Source organism: Larus michahellis, chromosome 4 (assembly GCF_964199755.1).
Source record: "Larus michahellis chromosome 4, bLarMic1.1, whole genome shotgun sequence".
NCBI classification, from domain to species: Eukaryota; Metazoa; Chordata; class Aves; order Charadriiformes; family Laridae; genus Larus; species Larus michahellis.
In genome coordinates, this window is record NC_133899.1 from 39,848,697 (window position 1) to 39,870,828 (window position 22,132).

Sequence of the window (22,132 nt, forward strand, 5' to 3'; positions counted from 1 at the left end):
CTAAGTATATAGCTTTTTCAGTAAGTCCCGAAACATCACTGCTCAAGGAATGCAAAGAATTTGTCACACAGGACATATCAGCTGTATTGCTTAGAAAGATGAAAACAACAGGGTGGTATAAAGACACTTTCTTTAAGCAGCAGATTCTAAATCCATCCTGTCCTAAATAACTTCTGCCCAAAAAGAAATGGATTTCATTATAGCACTTGTTAGTTACAGCTAAGATATACACAGCTATACATGTCCAGAATCAGGTCCAACTTTCTTGTTTTAACAGCTTAAAGGCCCACGGCATTTAAGCAGAGGCCATTTTGTCATACTTTATTTAAGTATGTGTGTTGTGCGAATAATCCATCAAAACAGCCTGATGGGGGAACAGAGACACATTTCAGAGGTATCTTTAGTGACTGAACATTTTTTTCCCCACTGCTGCAATAAGATATAATTTATTAACCTTAAAAAAAAAAAAAGTCCTACTGGTTGCCATAAGTTTCATGAACACTCTAAATGATGAAGGAAACAAATTTCACAGTGGTTAAACAACTCTGCTCTTGAAATTTTCAAAAGTAAACAGGAGGTTTTTAAGTTTGCAGTGAACAGGTGTTCCACTAATAACAAGTACTTCTGTCTGTGTATCTATCTTTCTTATAAACAGGACCAGGAATTTTGATATATCCCATGTGCTTTAAATGAATGTTAGAATGAACTACTGTCATTCTTTCAAGTTTAAAATCTTGCTTCTCAACTTGTATACATCATAGGGGTATGCGTACAAATATATGGATTAATTGTACTCTGTTAATGTTTCATCATCAAATAAGGCAAATAGCTGTATTTCCAAACAGCTTCTGACAGCAGGGACAATCTTTCCAGGTATAAACCAGGAAGCTACACACAGAAATGCAGGCTTTAACTGTGTTTTTCTGTGTGTGAAAACTAGTGAGAGCCAAAACCTGGGCAGACAAAAATAAAAAAAAAAAAAAAAAAAAAAAAATCACCTCTTTACTGTCAAAAGCCACTTTAAAAACAGTTTGAAAATATGAATCCACTAGGTAGCACTCTGAAATGTATGTCATTCCTAATTAAGTCTCACAATTTTTCCTATCTTTTTAGCAAGACAAGAGGTAATATTTCCTATTCAAAATGGTATTTTGTACTATGTATTTTTACTAAATATTGTACTCAGTCAAAACCCCAAGGCAGAACAATTATGACCTGTTGTTGCCATCCAAATCCAGATTTGTATACAAACTTTGTGTCTGTTCACATTACTATAAGGGACTGAACCAGAACCCAAACCTGACAGCCAGCTGAACTATGGCACAGAAAGAACCTAGTTCTGCTCATCTGGCTCATTGCTCCAGGATCCTGAGGCACCAGGACTGCCAAGGAGGCCAAAAGTATACACATCTAAAACTCTGTAGGTCACAAACTCCACTCTTCACACGTTCAGCACGTTTGTGCATTCAGCTAAGTCTTAGGAGGGCCAAGCAAATGTGTAATCAACCAAGTTTATTTTAGAATCAGCCACTCAAAAAGCAGCTCAACTGGGCAAATTGGGCAACAGCCACTGAAGAGATTAATTCATAACATTCTTTTCTTAAAATATGCTCCGACTCCTTTTGGCTGAGCATTGACCCATTAAATCTTGCAACCAATTCAAAGTCAATCAATACCCCCTACAATTCTTTAGCTCTTTTTTCTTCAAGAGCATTAGTGAAAACTTACCTCAATAATGTCTGAGAAAAGTATTTCAGAGTATTTGCAATGTCAGTTCCAGAGGGCACAGGGTAAATGTTGTGGAGAACACGGTTATGGTATTCCTGAAGGTAACGGATTTTGGAAGCAACTACATCAAAGACAAAAAACAAACACAGAAACTTTCATTTAGGTTTCTTGCAGACTTTGCCAGAATCACATCTGTTCCTACCATTTCTCTTTTTTTTTTTAATTTAATAATTAAACTGTAAAAAAAAAAAAAAACCCAAACAGAAAAGTTTCTCCATTCCTTCTATTTTGACTGAATAAACTGAACACTCCAGTGCAAAAGTGCCAAGGGAAAGGCACAGAAGTGAATGCCAAGTTAGACCAAATTAGTGCTAGGAAATTTAAAAAAAAAAAAAAAAAAAGGCCAATAAAACAAAACAACAAAAAAAACCCCTGCACTTCTCTGTCTCCAAGGATCTGGAGATTCATTTATAATGAATGAGTCACTGGATCACAGGAGGTTCATATGAGACGGATAAGTATTTCCACAGCCAAAGCAGAGATATAAGCTAAGACAGAGAGAGCTTACGTGATTTGCTTTAGACCATACATTTGCTTCATGCAATGAATTAAAGATATGAAAAGATCTGTGCTGTTTATTTAAGTGCCTTAGGAAGTCTGATCAAGCAGGTGAGGGCATTTCAAATAGCAGTAGCAGCTCTACACCTTTACTGAAACCATTAGAAATAACAGCAGGTTTATTTTTTAATAGAGATCTTTGTTCAGTATTGGAAAAAAGTGATTATGCACCATAGCTGCAACACGTTACATTGCCCGCATGGCACAAGACAGCCTCATGCAGAGGCACCTGAGCACACTCTCAACTCTATTTTGCTCTGCTCAGGCTCATCAGCTCTGCTGAGAAACAGAGTGCACTGGCAGTGGCAGAGGGCTGCACCAGCTCAACTGTGCTTCCAGCCAGACTGCTCAGCAGTTGTTCATCGCATCGCTCTGTGCAGACACAGCCTCAATGAAAGCAGAGCCAGCCGGGAACTCCTAATCATGTTAAAAGTACGCCAAGACTATGTAATAGGCAGTTAAAAGGGGAGATGTATCTGAACGACCTCAGCCTTTGGCATATGGATTATGATAGTCTTTTGCCACACCAAGATATACCTTGTTCCCCTCAGGGCTCCTTCAGTGTGGAAGATAAATCATGCTTCCTAAATGAGAAATTAGTCAATACTTTGTTTTATTCGCATTGTCAAATAGCATTTATTAAAGAACAAATACCATGAAGTCCCCGAGAGACATCCCTAGGCCTCTCACTGCTGCTGTATCTGAACATTTCATGAGCATTCTGATTTTTTTTTCTTTATCGTTGACAAGTTGAATGAGAAGGGGTGATACTGTATCCATATTACAGGAAAATGGGCAGAAATGAAGGACAGACACCAAGAGAAAAGTGTCTGCAACTGTTGTTGGAGGTCCAGCTTGAGATACCGAGAGCCATTTTTGCCAGAATAGACTGGAGTATGTACTGGACCTTATGTCCAGTAAACAAAAGCACCTTTGAGTGGTCAGTCAAACAACAAATGAGGTTTGACAATTTCAAGTCAGTTATCCATAAAATGAGGAACACTCAAGTAATCATCAGGCAAAGAACACAGTTTGCTCGAATTGCAGGACAAGAAACCCAGTTTTCAGGTCTCAACTGCCCTCACCAGGATCATCCTTTCTCCCATTTCCTACTGTACTGACCAAACCCTCCCAATTTCTGCAGAAAGTGAAGCTTCTACAGACAAAAGTCTCCCTCGCAATATCATCCTGCTTCATCACAGGGAGAACGCCATTGTATGACTGAACAGGGCTGGGGTCTATGGGAAAACAGCAAGTTAAAATGCTACTAGGGACACTGTCATCATGCATATGCAGAAGTAATACCCGAAGGATGCATAAGCAACTTTAATTATATTTCCTTACTTTTATTTTCCCCACTTTTATAGGGGTCATGAAGACCCCTATAAAAACTAATCTAGATTATATTAGATTGAGAAAGGAATTACTTCATAAATGTATTTTGTGACACTACTTTCTATTGTTGGAGAAAAAAAAAAAAAAGACGACTATGAGGCCAGGCATATTTGCAAAGAAAACAGACCTCATTTCACAGTACCCAACAAAGAACAATTCACAGCAAGATGCACAGTTTACTGTGGCTGCCATGTTTTGCTGTCAGATATCCGTAACTGAACTGGATTAACAAAATGCTAAAGATGATGTCAGGATTCAGGTCTAGGTGTATTTCAGAGAACTGTCTGCCTCTGTGTAACCATTTACTTTCAATAAAGGGTATCGAATATATAGAATCACTTTTTTAAATAAAGAAGAAAATATTTTTATTTCTATTCATCAGCATTGTCATGCAATTGTATCAGGCAAAATACCAAAACAGAAAACTTATTTATAAAGCCTAAATATTGACATTAACTTTAGGCTAAAGGTTTTAACCTCACCTCAGTTCTGTTTCCAAGAACACTCAGAATTTCAGCACAGCCTCCCAGAACGCAAAGAACCTTCCGAAGAAAAGCCCCAGAGCAAAACTTTGCCACCTTTCAAGCTATAGGAGTGTATGAATGACCCAATTTTCTGAGTTTCTGAGCACCCAGAGATACACTTCAAAAAAGCGATGCCACTCTGGAAGTACTGAGCCACTGTCATAGGGTTATCACATAAATTAAAAAAAAAAAAAAAGTTATTCCACAGTGCTTTGCTGGGTATCTCTCTCAGCTTTCCACAGACCTAACTAAACTCCCTAGCCCCCTTGTAAGCATTGATTGAATCAAGAGCGAAACCATCAGAAGTCTTTAAAGATGGTCTTGGTTGCTCCACTGTCCTGGAGAATAACAGGGTGGGTATCAGGCATTCCCAGGACATTATTTACCACAACTAAACACCAGTTACTGCTATTTAAGGTGAAATAGAACTCATTTTATTTGAATATAACAGAAACCTCAGGCATGCCGTGATAAATCGAATGATGAAAGTCACTGTCAATACCTATGGTATGAGATACAAGATGCATGTGACAAAAGAGAGAGGCTTCTCAAGATGATTTCCCGGATTGCCACCATTTTACCTGTTGTTCATACAACCTGCCAGAGAGCTGTGGGGTGGCCACAGATTCATGTTTAGACCAACGCCTTTTTGCTCTTCTGCTCTGATCAGTCTGTTTCCTCATTCATAGTGTTTTGCTGCTGTTCTTGGTAAACTGAGATTCGTTATGACTTGTGATTCCTTCCCAAGACATTCTGGTTCTTGCCTGTCAGTCAACGAGGGCAGAAGCAATAGCAGCAACAGCTGGGGTTTGAAGGTTTGCCTGACAGTGACGTGTGCGCATCAATATAATCCTTGTCCAAGTCCACCACCATTTGTCAAAAATTGCAGGTGAGGGAATCTTGAAGTTATGTAGAGACAAAGACACTTGGTAATGTCATAAGAACTAGTCAGGGAAGCAGCCTTGGTAAACAAAATACATTCAGTAGGTTAGAATGCACAGGATATGTCCACTAACTGAATACTCTACCTGGAGTATCACGGACAAGAACACTAGGAGGCAGAAAGATCTGAAACCTGGACTCCAAGTAAATCTTAAAATAGCAACAGGGACATGGCGGGCCAAGATGCAGTGTCTTGAACAGTACAAGGGGATGAAAAAAAAAAAAAAAAACAGCTAGGGAGGAAATGTGAAAGAGAAGCTCAAAGAGAGTAGACCAAAAGCATTAGGAACGGGAGGAACAGAGAAGGCAAAACAGAAAAGGAAGAAAACGCCAAAGGCAGGGTTGGGACAAAAGGCAGCAGAAATTCTTCCACATGTCAGTGTGAAAAAAGCATAATTAATGTATAAGTACCACAAGAAAGAAGAAACAACTACAGAACTCAGGTGGGGAAGGCAGAAAGAACAGAGCGATACAGATCCGAACACTGCACACTACAGGGCTGTTGCACGGTCAGAACACTGCGTCTCTATTTATGAGGCCAGAATTGCATCCCCACAGCAATAAATTAGCAACCACGTAATATTTTAACAGCAACATCGTCCATCACTGTAAATAAGCAGTAAACCCTAAAGGAAAAAAAAATAATTACAAGTATTCTTTTCCTTAGATCAGTTCAGCACAGGCATGTATAAATACAGGGATCCTTCACAGTGACCTGGAGGAAGGAGACAGCAAGTCTCAGCACCTGAAGTGTCAGATCCCACCATGTCATGGTGACAAACATCAGTCCAACCACCCAGTCACAGAGTGCCTGCCTCACGGCCACGACAGGAGAGAAAGCAGCTTTGATAAGGGAGACAAGCTCAGCTACCCTGGTCTTTTCCTTTAAGCCTCCCACCAGGGCTCTTGCAGACGCAGCGGCTGTTACCAGCAGTAACAACAGTGGGGAACACTGGACTGGCCCAGCTGCTGATGTCCCAACCACCATGATGCCATCTGATTTTGCCCCAATGGGATCTAGCCAACAAGGTGGTTAAAAGGTCCATGGCTGCCAGAAGGCAGGCTGGGCCCTGGCCGGGGGAATGGATGCCCCCCCCGGGAGTCCTGCTGGGGCACTCTGGGGGCTGTGCCTGGCAGGCATGTGGGCGCACAAGGCAAGGTGGTAACAGCAGGGTTACATTCACCCAAAAGGTGAACGCCACAAGCAAGAACGACAGCACACCTCTCTTCTCCCTCCCTCTCACAGCAAGAGCACCTTCAAGATGGCAACGTGTGGGTCACCTCTGGTTTCTCTCAGGTGGGCACATCCTTTGGGACAGGGCACAGAGGGGGCAGGATGGATGGACCCTTCCCGCCGCCGGGCCGAGGGCCAAGCCGGCGCTCTCCATCTCCACTCTGCTCCCTCCTTTCTTCCCCTCAGGCACAAACCCGCCGCGTCCCCGCTCCTGCCACCGCGGCAGCCGGGCTCCCCGCGGCGCCCCGAGGGCCGCCACCACCAGCCGCTCGGCGGCGGCCGAGACAGAAAGAGCCAGAATGAAGGCAGCCTCCCCCGCCTCCCCTTCCCCTTCCACCAGCTGCGACGCGGCCGCCACATAACGCGGGAGGAGCCCGGGCGGCGCTACCCCGCCGGGGCGGCCGGCACCAAGGCAACACCATCGATGGGAAGGTACCCCCCGGTCGTGTCCGTTCCCCCGCTCCCCTCAGCCGCCCGGCCCCGTCACTCACACTGCTCAGCCTTGGTGGACATGCTGCCGCCCCGCGCTCTGCCCCTCAGCAGCGCCGGCCGCGGTGAAAGCGGCAGCGGCTTCGCCTCAGCAGCGGTGCCGCTGCCGCAGGGCTGCGGGGCCGAGGAGCGGCGGGCGGGGAAGGGCGGGAACCGGCTCTTAAAGGGAAAGCGCGTCTGGCGGCCGCGGACGGGGGCGGCCCTGAAGGGAGGTTATCGCCGGGCCCGGAAGATCTTGACGAGGCTCCCTCGGGCCCGGCGGTGCCCCCCGGGGGTGTTGGGGGCTGGTGAGGGGGGTGCCGACCCCCCCGGTTCGCCGCCATGGCACCGCGGGAGCGGCAGCGCTGAGGTAGGCCCGGGCTGGCGGCGGTGCCGTCAGGGGCTGTACCTGTGTGCTCCGCTTTATCCTTCGCTTATGTCCCGGTTTGAGCAACACAGGATTAATTTCTCTCTCAGTAATTTTACTTTGCAGCAAGGTCTCTTCTAATGCGTGGGAAAACTGCATTTTTAGAGGACTCTAGTAGCTGAATTTGTAAAAATATTTACTTTATAGCCAGTTACGATATGTGGGTTTCAAGGTCTTGGTGTTTTCAAGTTCAACAGGTGCGGGTCGAGGAGGAGCGAGACCCGGGCACTTGACCCAAGCTGCCAACAGCGTTATTTCATACCACGAACGTCACATTCAATATAAATTAGAAAGTTTGCTGAGGAGTTCTCTGTCTTCCATGATGGACACCATCCTGAGAACTGGCCCCAATGATGGACCCCTGATCCCCTCCCTTCCTCCCGAAGCCACAGCACTCGCAGTGTCCCACATTTGCTGTCCCCTCTGGGAGTGCACAGCTTCTGCTGAGAGAAAGGTCTGAGTATAATTTTGTATATCTTATATTGGTATCAGGATTAATACCGGTTCTTTAGTATTATTGTTAATTATTTGGTCTTATCCTATTAAATCTATTGATATTTCAACCATCATGTTTCCTTGTTTTCCCTGATTCCCTTTCCTGGGTGGGGAGGGGTCATTGGGTGATAGAATAATTGTCTAAATGACAATAAATTGTTGTGGGTTCTGCCCCTGGCCATGGCAGGGGGGTTGGAACTAGATCATCTTTAAGGTCCCTTTCAACCTAAGCCGTTCTATGATTCTTTGATTCTTTCACTACTTCTCCTCCGCTCAACCCCCTGGGCTCCCGCTCTGTACCTCAGTCGGGTGCCTCTGGCCAAGTGTCCCCCTTGTTTCTATCATGTGCCAAGCATCCTGCCATTATCTGCCCTTCCCTAAAGACTGAGCTCAGCCCTAAAGTCCCCTCTCTGTCACCAGGTCCTAGCTATGGTGACTGCCCCAGGTGCTGTCAGTGCAGGATGAAGGGGGGATGGAAGGACCAGTTGTGGTGCAAGTACAGTAATTGCAATATAATCTAAACCACTATTCATTTGCTCTGAGAGAAATTATTTCAACAGTGTGTGTGTCCTGCCAGCTTCCCCAGCGTCCTGACTTGGCCTTGCCAGGTCTCAGAAACAAACGGCTAGCTCTGAGTCTCTTCTCTGAAACTTCCCATAAAGAGTTTTTCAGATCCTCACACTTCTGAGAAGGGGTTGTAGAAGCCGTTGTATTTCATCAGCCAGGGCTCAGGAGCCTTGATGTTTATAGATAAAAAGCCAGTTGCAACATACTGTCCTCAAAAGGCTGGGCTGCATTAGATGAGTAGGCCTGCGGCAGCCAGAGAGAACCGTGCTGTGGAGGAAAACAGGTACATTTTATTATTCATCATGCAAGGCAGTGCATCCGAATTACTGCTGCCCTGATTTGGGGGTGACGCACATTCTGTCTTGGGAACTGTGGTGAAGGGGGCAGATGCTGTTCACTGGGTGGCTGTTTTTCTCAAAGCAATCTTCTAAAAATACTGAATGTGCAATGTTTTCCAACACCACTTAATTAGGTCCAAAATAGAGCTCTTAATGCATTTCCGTGAGGCCATAGTTCTTTCCACACTCCCTGCTGTTTGCGAGCCCCAAAGAGAGCACGGAGTCAACTTAAACCATTATCACAGGCTCATATGAACAAGCTGCAATGACTATAGTGGGATTGATCAGCAACCAAAAGGCATGAGTTAACTGGGAGAGGTGTCACCTCCATTCCCTTGAGCAGTACTGCATGAAAGCAAAGAGTACTGGCGCATTCCCGTATGTGGTTTGCTCCTTCTTCGTCTTGAGCTTGCTGCAAGATCCCATAGGTTGCTACCTGAACATTTGAGTTTACTCTTTTACATTTAAACATTTAAGAGTAAACATTTAAGTTTGCTCTTTTATTAGAAACTGACATGTGATATCCGATCCTCTGGAAGTCAGTGAGAGTTTTTCTATTTATTGAATTTAATGAGGTGCCCAGGGAGGTCACGTCATGCTACAAGTGCCACTTCCTCCAACCCCAGGTCTCACAACATCGAACATAAGTGATGAAAATATAGAAAAATGGCTTTCAGACCTCACAGAAATAAGCTGTTGAAGGCAGATCTCATCTTTATCTTGAATTTCTGTCTGTTGAGGCAACAAATCAATCTGAACTGCTTTATTGCTCATTACAGAACAATGGGGAACTGTGCACCGAGAGGAACTGAGGTCCCATAGGTATCCTTTAAAATATACTAAGTGCTCACATACTGCAGAGGTGAGCCTATTACGAACACTCAGGTTGATAAAGCAAGAATACACTGAGAAAATACGAATTCCATTTCTCCTGTAAAAGTTCTCCTTTGGTTTAAGTGCTTGAAAATTGCAGCTATGCCTGCATTTACTGAACAAGGTCCTATACAGTTCAGCATGTAATTCAGGTATATGGAAAGCAATTTATTGCTTATGAGTCCTTCTGTATGCCTAAACAATGCCTAAGCCCCGAATAAATCGTGATAGAAGTCATCTGTTATTTGGTCAAACAATTTGATAAATTTGCCTAGTTTGTTATAAGTATAGAGATGCATGCTTCAAATTGCGAACAAATATCATAAAGGAGCAAATACAGGAACATGGCACTCTAGGAATTAATTTCTCAAGGCCGAATAGAAGTCACCATTTTTCAGCAAGATCCTGATGAATTTGCCTAATAAAATGGGTACAGAGCTCCACTGGAAACATTTTTAAGCAGCTGAGGTTTATGTCCATATGCTTTTTACCTCTGCAGGCACTCAGTTAAGAGAACACATAAAAGCTGCAGGCATCTGAAAGTCCGCAAGTCATTAGTGCAGGAACATATTTTTAGCGATAAATGAATGGGGGATGGAAAACTTACATACCAACTGCTGAAAACCAAAAAGAACAAATGCTACTTTTCTGAGTTCATGAGTGGAAGTTCCACAGAATCATAGAATCACTGAGGTTGGAAGGAACTTCTGCAGCTTGTGTGCTCCATCTTCCCTGCTCAAAGCAAGGTCAACTAGAGCAGATTGCTTGGGGCCATGTCCAGTCAGGTTTCGAATACCTGCAAGGATGGAGACCCCACAACCTTTCTGAGCAACCTGTTCCAAGGTTTGACAATCCTCACAGTAGAAAAGTTTTTTCTTATGTTTAAGTGGAATTTGCTGTGTTTCAGTTTGTGTCCATTGCCTCTGGTCCTGTCACTGAGCGCCACTGACAAGAAGAGACTTAATTCTCATATTTCCTTCCACTGTGGGTTTTGCAGGATAAGGTAGATAAGGTTTGGAAGGGATGGGGAGCATACTGTGTGCTTCGTGCTGATTTTTAACTAAAACTTTGTCTGCCGTAACAGTGTGAATTGCAATTACAACAAAATTCAAGAATAAACTAATGAAATATCCTGTACAAAGAAAAGAAGTTGTCCAGAGATGAACTCACTATTTATGTGACTGTTGTCACTTTGAATTACATTTTCAAGTATTCAACTCTGAACAGACACACAAAATGTAGTATTGTTCATTTTTAATCTCCAAGCATTAACAAATCTACTTTTAGAAAGGTAATCCTTTCTGAATACAAAATCCTAAGCTCTCCTACCTTGAATCATGTACAGAAAATTTCTTAAATTGTTCACAAATTAAAGTGCATGTATGCATATATATAAAATAAATCCATGGGGAAGTTTAGGTTAGATATTAGGAAGAATGACTTTACTGAAAGAGTGGTCAGGCACTGGAACAGCCTGCCCAGGGAGGTGGCTGAGTCACCAGCCCTAGAGGTGTTTAAGAAACGTCTGGATTTGGCACTTCAGGGCATGCTCTAGTGGCAGAGGTTGCAGGGTTGATTTTGGTTTGGTTTGGTGTTTTGGGGGGTTTTTTGTGTGTATGGTTGGACTCGATGAACTCAAAAGTCCTTTCCAACCAGAAGATTCTATGATTCTATGATCTGTTTACAGGTACGCGTTTGTATACAGAGACGCTCACTGTCACGTTCTCCTTAACGGCTCAGCTTCCAGAGTCAGGTAATTACATCGATCTGTATTTGAATTTTAAATAAAAAAATTCTTGCCTGACACATTCAAATGCAATATAAAAATGTTTGAAACAAATGAGGATTTCAAGGCCTAAATGAGAGGCAAGGACCTAAATGCTTCGTAAGTTTAAAAAAAAACAACACAAAACAAATAAAGACAGCCAACTTTCAATTTATTTTAAGCCAATATCTCAATTTTTTGAAACTTGCTCATAATTTCTGTCAGGAGTTTATCATTAACTGCCTTGTGATAGGGATATTAAATCCTTAGAAAGTCTCAAACTCTTGCTTTAATCACTACAGACCTATCTGAATTGAAGGCTCTGCCATGAAATAAAGGAGGCAAGGGAGAGTAGAGTCTGACTGATGAGCCAGCGGTAATCCCAGTAAGAAAAGCCAAACACAACGAGTCAACTGGAGCAGCGGGAGGAGAGGATGAGCTTCTCTGGCCCTCAGGAATTTTCATGTGGTGCTCTCTGGGTATCTGCCACCACCCCAGGCTAACCTAACCCAGATGCAAGGTGCTTGGCAAGGGACTGGAGCCCCTGAACAGGACCTGTGTAGGGACTGACCTCCTCAGTGTCAAACAGCAGATGGAGTCCCTCAGGCTCAGACCTGGGCATTTGACAGCAATAGTTAGACCCCGTTAAATTTAATTTGTCCCTAAGTCTTTGCTCTCTATAAGCATTAATCCTCATGAATGATGGTCAAATAGATAATCCCTTCAGGAAAAAAATTTATCTGGGATGAAACTGAACCATTAGGCTCAACTCAGATATGCCACAGCATGTATCCTGGTTGACACAGGATGATTTCCGGAGCTGCTCCTGAGGGCTCAGACACCTGGGTCAATCAGCATCAGCCAAGAGACAGTGAACAGGAGGCATCTCTTCTTGCTCACAGAAGATCATGCCTATGCACAAAAGTAACACAATATTACAGGCAGCTTGTACAGTCTTGTGCAGGAAAATAATTTCTTCTGAGGAGAAGATACCCATTCTTAGCCTCTGGGCTAAGACATAAAATGCAGGGAGAACTTCCTGTCTTGCCTTTGGTGTTACTATCACACAGCGGTATTTACAGAAAAAAAAAACAACAACCAGACCTCCTGCTGTAGGAACGTAGCTATTCTGAGGAGAAGGGTGTAGAGTATAGTAGGATAGAAATAGGATAGGATAGAAATTAGGATAAGGTAGAGGATAAGATAGGATAGAATAGAATTAGGATAGGATAGGATAGGATAGGATAGGATAGAATAGAATAGAATAGAATAGAATAGAATAGAATAGAATAGAATAGAATAGAATAGAATAATAGATGTTGGCAGTCATGGCAGAAGTGATCGTGATGTGATCAGAAGCGTGGCTGGAGCCACCAACCAGTTATGCCATCTGGCATGTGACAAATGCATTTCAGTCATCACTGGTTTGGGTTGATTTAAAGTGAGAGGCTGAGCAGTAAAGAGCTCTGGGTCTCATTGCTGGTGCTGTGATCCCAACACAGTAGCCAGCTTGTGATGTTAAGATTTGTTCTTTACCTCCCCAATTTAGAATAATTAAGAATTCAGGGGGGAAAAAATCATTAGGAAATACAGTGGTTATTTGGTTGTATTTACAAATCTATAATTTTCCTCTTATTCTGACAATTACTTCAATTAACTCTGTGGATGTTAGCTTTATTATTACATTTGTCAGTATCTGTCACTGTAAAAAAAAAACCTCTCATAAATGCCCTTAATTTCTCTTCTAGAGTAATCTCATTAGCCTCTAAGTGAACAAAATACTTAATTTGTTGCCATAGCAGTGGAGTTTTGAGAAATAAATGGTGACCTGCATAGAGAACTAGCACAAACCTGATGAGCATGTACCAAGACTATTATAAAATCAGAGATTGGTTTTACTAGATCTAAGCAGCACAGTATTTCTGAGAGTTACCATGCCGTGTTTGTGAAAATTAGCATTACCCTGAATGCTGAATTAGATCTCCCAAAAAAAACTTGAATTTTTTTCTTTCCTTTAATCTCAGACTTGTGCAGAATTGGCTATACTAACTACCTACATGGCTAAAGTAAAAGCACATTGTTGTGTTAGGAATGCTTTTGGAATTAGAATGACAAGTGTCAAAAAAACTGCCTTCTTAAACCTATCACAGCATCATGGCCCAAAGGCTGACATGGACATGGAAAACAAGAAACCCAAGACAAGAAACTAGTGGGTCTCTTAAATTAAATGTGAGCTCACCCAGAGCATCCATTCTTGAGTAGAGACAATATAGTGGCTGAAAGGCACCATGGCAACTTCTCCTTCTACTTACTCAGAGCTATAATGAGTATTTTAGCATAAATATGTACTGCAGGACATCAGGTTGCCAGCACGAGTCCACTTGACTGCCGTCACCGTGCAGCACATCTCCAAAGAAGTCTTTCCATCTGGAACCATCAGCAGTGCCCTCAGAGACAGCACTGTCTTTGTAAGTATCTGCTGGGCACTTCTGGCAGGGATCTGGCCCAGGGGGAAAGCCACGACAGGGTCTTGCTTGCTTTTGTGCTTCCACTGGGGTTTGTGTCCTGCTCTCTCCTGAGCACTACAGTGCCCCAGTGGGGATACTTCAAGGGCTCTAGGGGTTTCATCCCTCTTAAGACTTGTTCTGGCCAAGCACCTCAGGGTTCTTGACTGAAACTCAAGGCTCCACCATAACCAGTGCTAGACTACTGCTAGAGTCCCAGGAGAGGGTGGGTAGGTAACAGGGCTGATCCAGCACCTGCCTTCCCTCTTTGTTGGGGCTAGTCTGAGCTGCTTTTCTTGTGCTTTGCCCCTGAGGGAGTGGATGCAGATGGAGAAGAGGAAACTCTCCTTGGGACATTGATGTACAACGTGGCAAAAGAGGCTACTCAGACCTTCCCTCTCAAGGTATAATCACAAACCGTGTAAATATGCCAGAGTTTAATTCCATACAAGACCTTTTGTCTTAGCTGGAATGGCTGTTACTTACGTTCCTATGGAAGGACAGGCTTCAGCCACTTACCCTTAGGCATATATGTGTTACCTGTCCTACTGCCTATAGCCAGCTTAAAGCCAGCTTTGTCACATCTGCAAGAAACGCAAATCATTGATGTAGCTATATGGTGAGAAACACAGCAGGGAACCTTCCTCCAACAGTGTTTCCTCCTAACCTGCCACCTGATCTTGGGCAGACGTTTCATGTTTGGTCCTCCCCATCTGTAGAATGGAAGACCCACAGGAGGGTGGCTCTTGCCCTTTCTCTGCACAGGGCTCTGCTGATGTCCGCATGGAAAGCTCAGCATCGCTCGGGGAGCCCTGAGCTAGCAGGGAGCCCTGACACTCTGGTACCCATCGGGTCGTTGCTGCTGAAATGCAAAACTCATCAACCGTTTTGACCAAACGGCTCCAGGAGCTGCAGGAAGCCTGAGGAAAAACCAGCTGGTGGAGCTGGAGCCCCGGGCACCACTGGCTGCATTTATTAGCCCAGCCCTGGCTGAACTCTGGCTTGTTTAGGGCAGAAAACAAAAAGCTTGTACTTGGTAAAGCTTATTAGCTCACTCATATCACACTAATAGCAGTAAAGGTGCCTGCGATGACCTGGCTTCCCTCCTTTTCATCTTGGTTTTCTGTGCACTACATTCCCCAGAACTTCCAGTCTCAGGGTTAAAGATCCATTTGCCAATCCATCTGTAAAGAGTGCAACATGAAACCGCAGTATTTTAAAATACCTGTAAAATGTAATCCGTATTACTTTTAGGAAGAAATACCTGAAGTGAACTGGAAATATGAAAAAAAAATTATGAAAAATACATTTTAAATAGTCCTTTAGGTAAGCAGATTCTAAATATTATCCCTAATATTTTATATATATATATAAAAATCAATATAAACATCCCTATATATCTCTATTGCCAGAACTAAACACCAGATGAGTTTTTTACCATGTTTCATCTAATGCAATTCTCAGTGCTTCACTCACATGCTCCCAGTATGCGTTATAACCAGGCAATCTTATTATTCATTGCAACAATTTAAGAGAATAAGTACCACAACTGATATGTCATATTTTGCTGATTTATTTAGTTATTACTAGATGCGAGAAGGATGACAAAATCAGATGCAGGACAAGCACGCACACTGAAATGTTCAAAACCATTTTTTACAAAAGATTCTGCAAAATAGCCTTACTGATTTCTGTGGATGCGCTCATGGCGTGCAGGAGCGGAGTTCCACAGAGTACTTGCCCTGCTATATTCCATCCTGCTCTATTACTGGCATGGGTTTTTCTCTGGATGCCAGGAATGTAGGCGCCTACCCAAAACTCATCAAAATCTGTGGGAAACTTTCCAGATACATAACTGGGCTTTCAGATCAGGCTGTTCAATTCAGTGACAAAGCTGAATTTTTGGAAAAAAAAGAAACCAGTGCCACTTTCTTTTAACAGTCGGAATGCCTCCATTCTCACTCACAAAACTTCAGTTGTGGTTAAAAGACTGAAGGGAATTCAGACAATTTATTTGAAAATCATACTTTAGAAGTACAGCAAGAATGTACACTTTTACATATTCATAGTCCTACTTTCAGGATCTGTTTTGATATTAGACATTACAAATGAATTAATGGAACTATAAATCATACTCTACTAATACTTAAGCATCACAAAAGGTTAATATTCTGTATTTTTTCCAAGACAGACACAAAATCATTATAAGACATTCCTTTATAACACATATAACATGGCATAACAAGTCTTATTTATTGTACTTATTTCAAATATAGTCTAGACTTCAAAGTATTTATCATAGCATTCATTATAAACAGCAATTATGGGAAAATCTCTCAAATGTCACAAATTTTAATCTAAAAATTGAAAATTAATTGAAGTATCTGACAATCATGACCTGCAGAAAAACATTTATTCTGATGGAAGAGTAGATTGGGTGGGGGAACACACCAAAAGAACACATGTAAAGATTAAAGATAAACTTTCAAGAAACTCATCTTAAACTCTCAGAGTTTTTGTCTGAGATAAGTATAACTGAAAGTACTATATTTTTTTTTTCTGTCCTTTCTCCCATTTATTTAAAGTTTGGATGGTACCTGGTGACAGATTCAGGCTAGTCAATGCAGACTGGTCCAGCTGCAGCAGATGATGGAAGAGTAGACATACCACTGTTTTGCATGGCTACACCATTTTATATCTGGGTCCAGATCTGCAATATCTGCAAAAGCTTTCTGATGGTAGTGTGTGAACTGGGACTTTCGTTAGCCATATTCTCAATCTGGATTCTGGGTTTTTTTTTCTTACAGAAGGAATGTGACATACATAAAACCTGAACGCACTTTTCAATCATTTTGTTTTAAACTGGTCCTCAAGCCACTGTGTTCCCCCTCTCTAGAGAGTCCAAGTTAGGGATATTACAATTTATTGCAGCCTTCAGATCTTAATTTTGAAGGGATGTTTTCTATTTCTTTTTATAACTTGGAAGGTGGCACAGGAACCATCCAGCCGGTCCAAGAACTGCCAGTGAAAATGCTGAGAATCCAATGATTGTCTCCTAAATTAAAGGAAATAAGGTTAAATAAAGCTAAAGAAACTGGAATGTTCCCAGGGTAAGCAATCTATTGCCAACCAAATTGTGTGATATTATTGAACTTCTGCAGCTATAATCCCAGAGACGTGACAGATTCTAATGGAAAAAATAATCCACAGAGGATTATTCTACATATTTGGTCTAGGAACCCTAGTAACCCATGGCAGCTGGAAAAAAATTATCTTAGTCCATGTCATGCACAAACATGCTTATACAAGACATTTAAAAGCATAAAAGACACATTAAAAGAGATGGCAAATTTCTTATTTTCCTACAAATTCAGTACATTTTTTTGACTATTTCTTGAGCTTTTTATTAATAAAATCTTTATAGAAACAGTATTATTTGCTTAATAGTTACAGTAGTGCAGCTCACCACTAATCATATACAAGAGCTTTGGGTTGGGACTTGGGACATGATATAATAGGGAGGGCTGCTGGTAGAATTTAGTTATAAGTCTTCTATAATCACATATTGGAGTACTTGTGCTGGGGACTATAATCAAAGCTCATAACAGGGCAGAAATGGGATTTTGTGACGCATGTCTCTGGAGGATGCTGTGGCAGCGTTCCCTTCCTCTCAGGAACAAACTTGCCGTCTAAGTGGTGGGAGGAGAGGAACTTCTGCCAGCAGTGGAGGGGAGTTCCTGGGGAGAGCTGGCTTCTATCTGGGATGAAGAAAACCCATATTGTCTATATGGAAGAGAACAGCGAGAGGAAGCTCTTCTGAGAAGAGTGGGACTCCCACCTAAGCTCCGGGTGAGGAAAGGAAAAGTGAGGGCACAAAGACAGAACTCACCACCAGTCCCACTTTTTCCTCAGGTGGGGAGCTGTGGATGCAGCGGCTGCTCCAACTGGCAGACCCGAAGCGGAAGAGTCGGGATCCATGGTGCGTTATAGGACCCATTGTTTTATCCCAGTGAGGGGAGAGCACAGCTGGGGTATCCTGACCAGCCCTTGCTATTTCCTATTGCTCAAAGCCCGTAGGATGCTGAATTCTATCAAAGGAAGGCAAGGAGTCCTTCTGCTTAGCAGTCAGGTCCCTTCATTTTTAAGTTGGGTGCAAGAAGCACCAACACAAACCGAAATATCCTGGGTAGCTGCTGTCCCTGGGTCAGCCCCAGTGGGAGCAGGAGCATGTGGCTGCTCTCTGGGACAGGAGCACCTTGGGGTGATGCAGCCACCTCCCACAAGCTCGCTGAGTGATGCTGCTGAGCCCAGCAGATGGGAGGAGTCTGTCTCTGCTGATGATGCTGTGAGGCGAAATGGAGACAACTGTCTGTCCTCCCCATCTGCTAGAGCCTTAACAGTCTTTTTTTCCCTATATTCATATGCATGTGCCTCTCCACACAAACTATTTGCACCCCCAATTACATACTCTCTGAAATTCCCATTTGCCACGCTTGCAGTTCACTTACCACCTTCGTCCAAAAAATGTTCTGACCCATAAATGACCAATACCTCAAATAAAACACTTCCCTGCCCCTCACTGCAGAGCATGTCTCCTTCCTCCACATCCTACCCAAAACATCGCTAAACCAAGTGTACAAAGAAGCCATGAAGCAGCCTGCTGCGAGAGCAGCCGTCCACAGCAGGGAAACATCAAACCACCTGCCTGGGTCCAGCATCAAAGCAGAATGTGTGACAGGGTAACAGGCAAAGGCAGAAATTATCAGCATGACTGGTAGGAGATTATTTAAGAACAGAAGGAGCTGGGCAGGCGCAGAGGGATGTGTCTGCTCCTCTGGGTGGATGCTGGAGAGCTACGGTGCTGTGGAGCTAAGCTCAAGTTTAAGGGCTATTAGCCCAGGACCAGCACCACGCTAATTAAGCAATTCAGCTTGCAAACTATATAGCTAGTCAGCTTTCACCAATAGTAATCAGATGTCCGACAATCTACGTACATCTGTATAAAATGTGTTACTTCTGCACTCGGAGGTTAAGAGGCAGGGAAGTAAATAATCCTCCCCTCAGCTACAGACTGCGCCATTTCCAGTACCAACATTTTTGATGGATGAAATGTGTTTGTTACATGCAGACATGGAGATTTTCACTTAGCTGCAGTAAACATGGAACTTATTAGATTTCCCACTTGTTTCTAAATCCATTTTGTCCTGTGCTTTCTCCTGCCTTTAATTACCAAAGCCTGAAGCAGACAACTCTGACATCCTTCTCGAGGCTTCTCATCAGAGCACATCCTTGAAGCTCACTTCCAAGACAGCCTGCGACGTGGTGGAGGTGGTGAGAGCCTCAGCTTGAGGGGTTTTGACAATGTGTGGAATATGTTAGCAAGGTGTGAAGAGCAAAGACTTAGCAGTCTACACAAACAATAGCGGATGAGTGATTAAACAGACAGGTCTGGCATGTATTTTACCAGTGCTGTGGTTTTGTTATCGTGGTAAATTTACTTGCTCAGTTTTATGGAGGAAGAGACAAGGTTTTTTTCCTGTAAATCCTCTCCAAACACTAAATATCCTACCTGTCTGTAACAAATACAGAATTTGTCCAGAAATAAATATGTCTGACAGGTGTGTCTAAAGTAACTATAGAGCAAAAGACTGATTTGCATTCATTAGCTATGGCAACAGCAGTTAAGCACACTCTAGGCAACCAAACTTACTGAGACAAACCCTCTAACACCAAGAGATTGCCCTAGATATACGATATATATTTTAAAATAACAGTTTTCCAGTTCTGCAACTCATTTTCAGGTATTTAGCTTTTGGGTTTCATGCTTTCTACATGAACTTTATTTTTCTCTACAGCTGCGAGGGTTAGAAACTTCATAAAGTTACACTGAGATTCTCCTTTCATCTCCCAGCTATCTCCTGCACAGACCTCACTAGCATTAATTCTTGTATTAAAATGAAATCAAACGCTGCCCTACAATAGCAACAGTGGCTTTCATTAATCTTACCAGGCTTGGCAATTGTTTTCCATCTTTCTATACATTCACTAGAAAATGAGACATAATCTTATTTTTCTAGCAAACCTGCCAACTACTCAGCTGTGAAGTCCAAACCGCTCGTCCCCATGACCACAGCTCTGCTCACAGTGGTGCTGCACCCCGGCATTTACAGCCAGTCTGTATTTTCATGTAGCAGTGAACAGTATTTGTCAGTCCCCCCCGCAAAAGACTCAGTTTTCTTGGCTCAGCACTGGTCCTTTTGCTCCTCAGTCAGTCTGTGTCTCAGCGCCTGGGGACGTTCAGCCTGCTCCAGCCTCACCTATACTCACATCGCCAGCCCTCCAGACACTGCTTATCCACCACTTGTGAACACTAGGAGTTTTCTTGCATTAAATTTAGATTGGAAAAGCCTTTTGCTGTTCCTGCATTTGTTATCGGTCCCTTCAGGATGGCAGGAGGACTCCAAAGCTCTCCTGGCACAGTTTATGCAGCAGTTTTCTTCTACTCTGCTACCTTAATAATACACCCTGTATTTTTCCCAACATACCTGATCCCACAGGATGGCTCCTTGCTCTTTCTCTTTTTCAGAGCCCTGCTTTTAAGAGTATAAGACTATTTGCTCTTTAGACTGCTACCTCCAGAATAGCTTAATTTTGAGTTACTGAGGCCCCTTCTTATATGTTCATTAACCAGTACCATTTCCTCACATCTTAGCTGAGATTCTCTCCCCACTGCTACAGTGGTACAGGTTATAACATCCCCGTCAGCGCCTCAGCAAAGCACTTCCAATTAACATACACAGCAACAGCACCCACCCCCTGATGTTGTAGTTCATTTTCTTCCTCATCTGCTTCTGGGGGGAAACTGTAGATAACAGCATAAGACTCTCTCAGGCAGTTTTATTTCAGCAAGAGATTGCTTGTTTATTTTATTTAAAAAGTTGAAGCAGGTGTGCAGGAAGTTAATGCTGGTCCATATTTCCCGTGGTATTTGGTTTCAGAATATCACCTGAGGAAACTGAGCCTACTGCACAGAGAATCTTTACTTTCCTTGGATGTTGAAATCGAAATCCTTATTTTAAAGAGAATGGAACATACAGAACTATGACACATGTTGAAACTGCTCTGAAAATTACCACTCATTATCACTAATCTACAGATCTGCAGTTTCTTCAGTCCTGGTAAAATGACTCCAATGATATCATTGGGGAGAGAATTTTTTTTTCCCTGGTCTATCTATCTTTAGTAATACTCCCATGAATAAATCTCTTGATATTATCTTTGAAAGGCTATTTCTGATTGCCTTTGCTTCTTCACTGATGAAAACATTTCAGTTGGAGTCAACTAGTTTCTGAACCATCACTGTCATAAAAGATTAAAGATGCATCATCAAGATACAGAGGAATTCAAAACAGAAGTATTACAGCAATGTAAATTTAGGACAGTTGTACTGTTGGTGGTATTTAACCAGTAGAACTATGGTGAAATTTAAGTACCTAATTTGAAAAAGAAGTAAATACCATTTCCTTGGGGTTTTGAAAGTTTTTTTCTTTCTTTCTTTTTTTTTTTTTTAATGAGAAAAATTAGAGCAAGGCCAATTTCTAATGTTGTAGCTCTCTTGCCATAGGTTTTATATTTGGAAGAAAAACAATTCTATTTCTCCTGCTTGGACACAACAAAAAAGTCTGCCTTCAATAAAATTAAATATACTTCATCTTCATAAATGTGCCTGATATGAAGAATATTGTGCTTTTATCCATGAATTGCAGATCAATAACTAGTAGAATATAAAAGATTTGGTGATCATTCTCCTCTTCATCACTTCTTCAGAACAACACCCTTTCCAATTTTGCAAATAGAAACTGTTCTAATGTCTGTTTCTAGGATAGACCCAATCTAGATGTGTTTTAACAGAAATTCATGATCTTTTTGTTCTGAACCTTATTGGAGTGCTTGCTTAAGCTGCACAGACTCTTAGAAGCATTTTTGGGAAAAAGGGCAGCGATGGGACTTAGCCAAACTGCCTCCCAGCCTAAATCCAACCCCAGTATCCTAGACACTGGGTGCTCTGGTTCTCTTCCAGCCACGACCTGGGCTTTTTGTGTCTTTGCAGTGCAAATGCTGCCACCTGGGGACTGCAGAGCTGAGCCCATTCTAAACTGGAAAAGCTCATTAACTTAATTCAGTGCAGTTGCTCCTGAATTACAAGAGGATCTCGGAGAAAGGCACCAAACGCTGGAATCAGATGCTGCATGTT

The 22,132-nt window shown here is 42.6% G+C and overlaps 1 protein-coding gene across 7 annotated transcripts in view; it reads right to left on the bottom strand.

Annotated features, from left to right (window-relative positions):
- The window catches only part of UNC79 (unc-79 homolog, NALCN channel complex subunit), a 112,796-nt gene extending 105,748 nt beyond the window's left edge, over positions 1-7,048 (bottom strand). For 6 of the 7 annotated variants that reach the window (XM_074584141.1, XM_074584140.1, XM_074584136.1 and 3 more), the window contains exons 1-2: positions 6,933-7,045; positions 1,729-1,849 (exon numbers count right to left, since the gene is read on the bottom strand). In XM_074584141.1, the coding sequence (XP_074440242.1) occupies positions 1,729-1,849; positions 6,933-6,954 (143 nt within the window). In that variant the 5' untranslated portion in view covers positions 6,955-7,045. Of the gene's footprint in view, positions 1-1,728; positions 1,850-6,932 lie in introns of all 7 variants that reach the window. The other variant, XM_074584139.1, reaches the window with a different exon arrangement.
- Between the last annotated feature and the right edge of the window lie 15,084 nt (positions 7,049-22,132).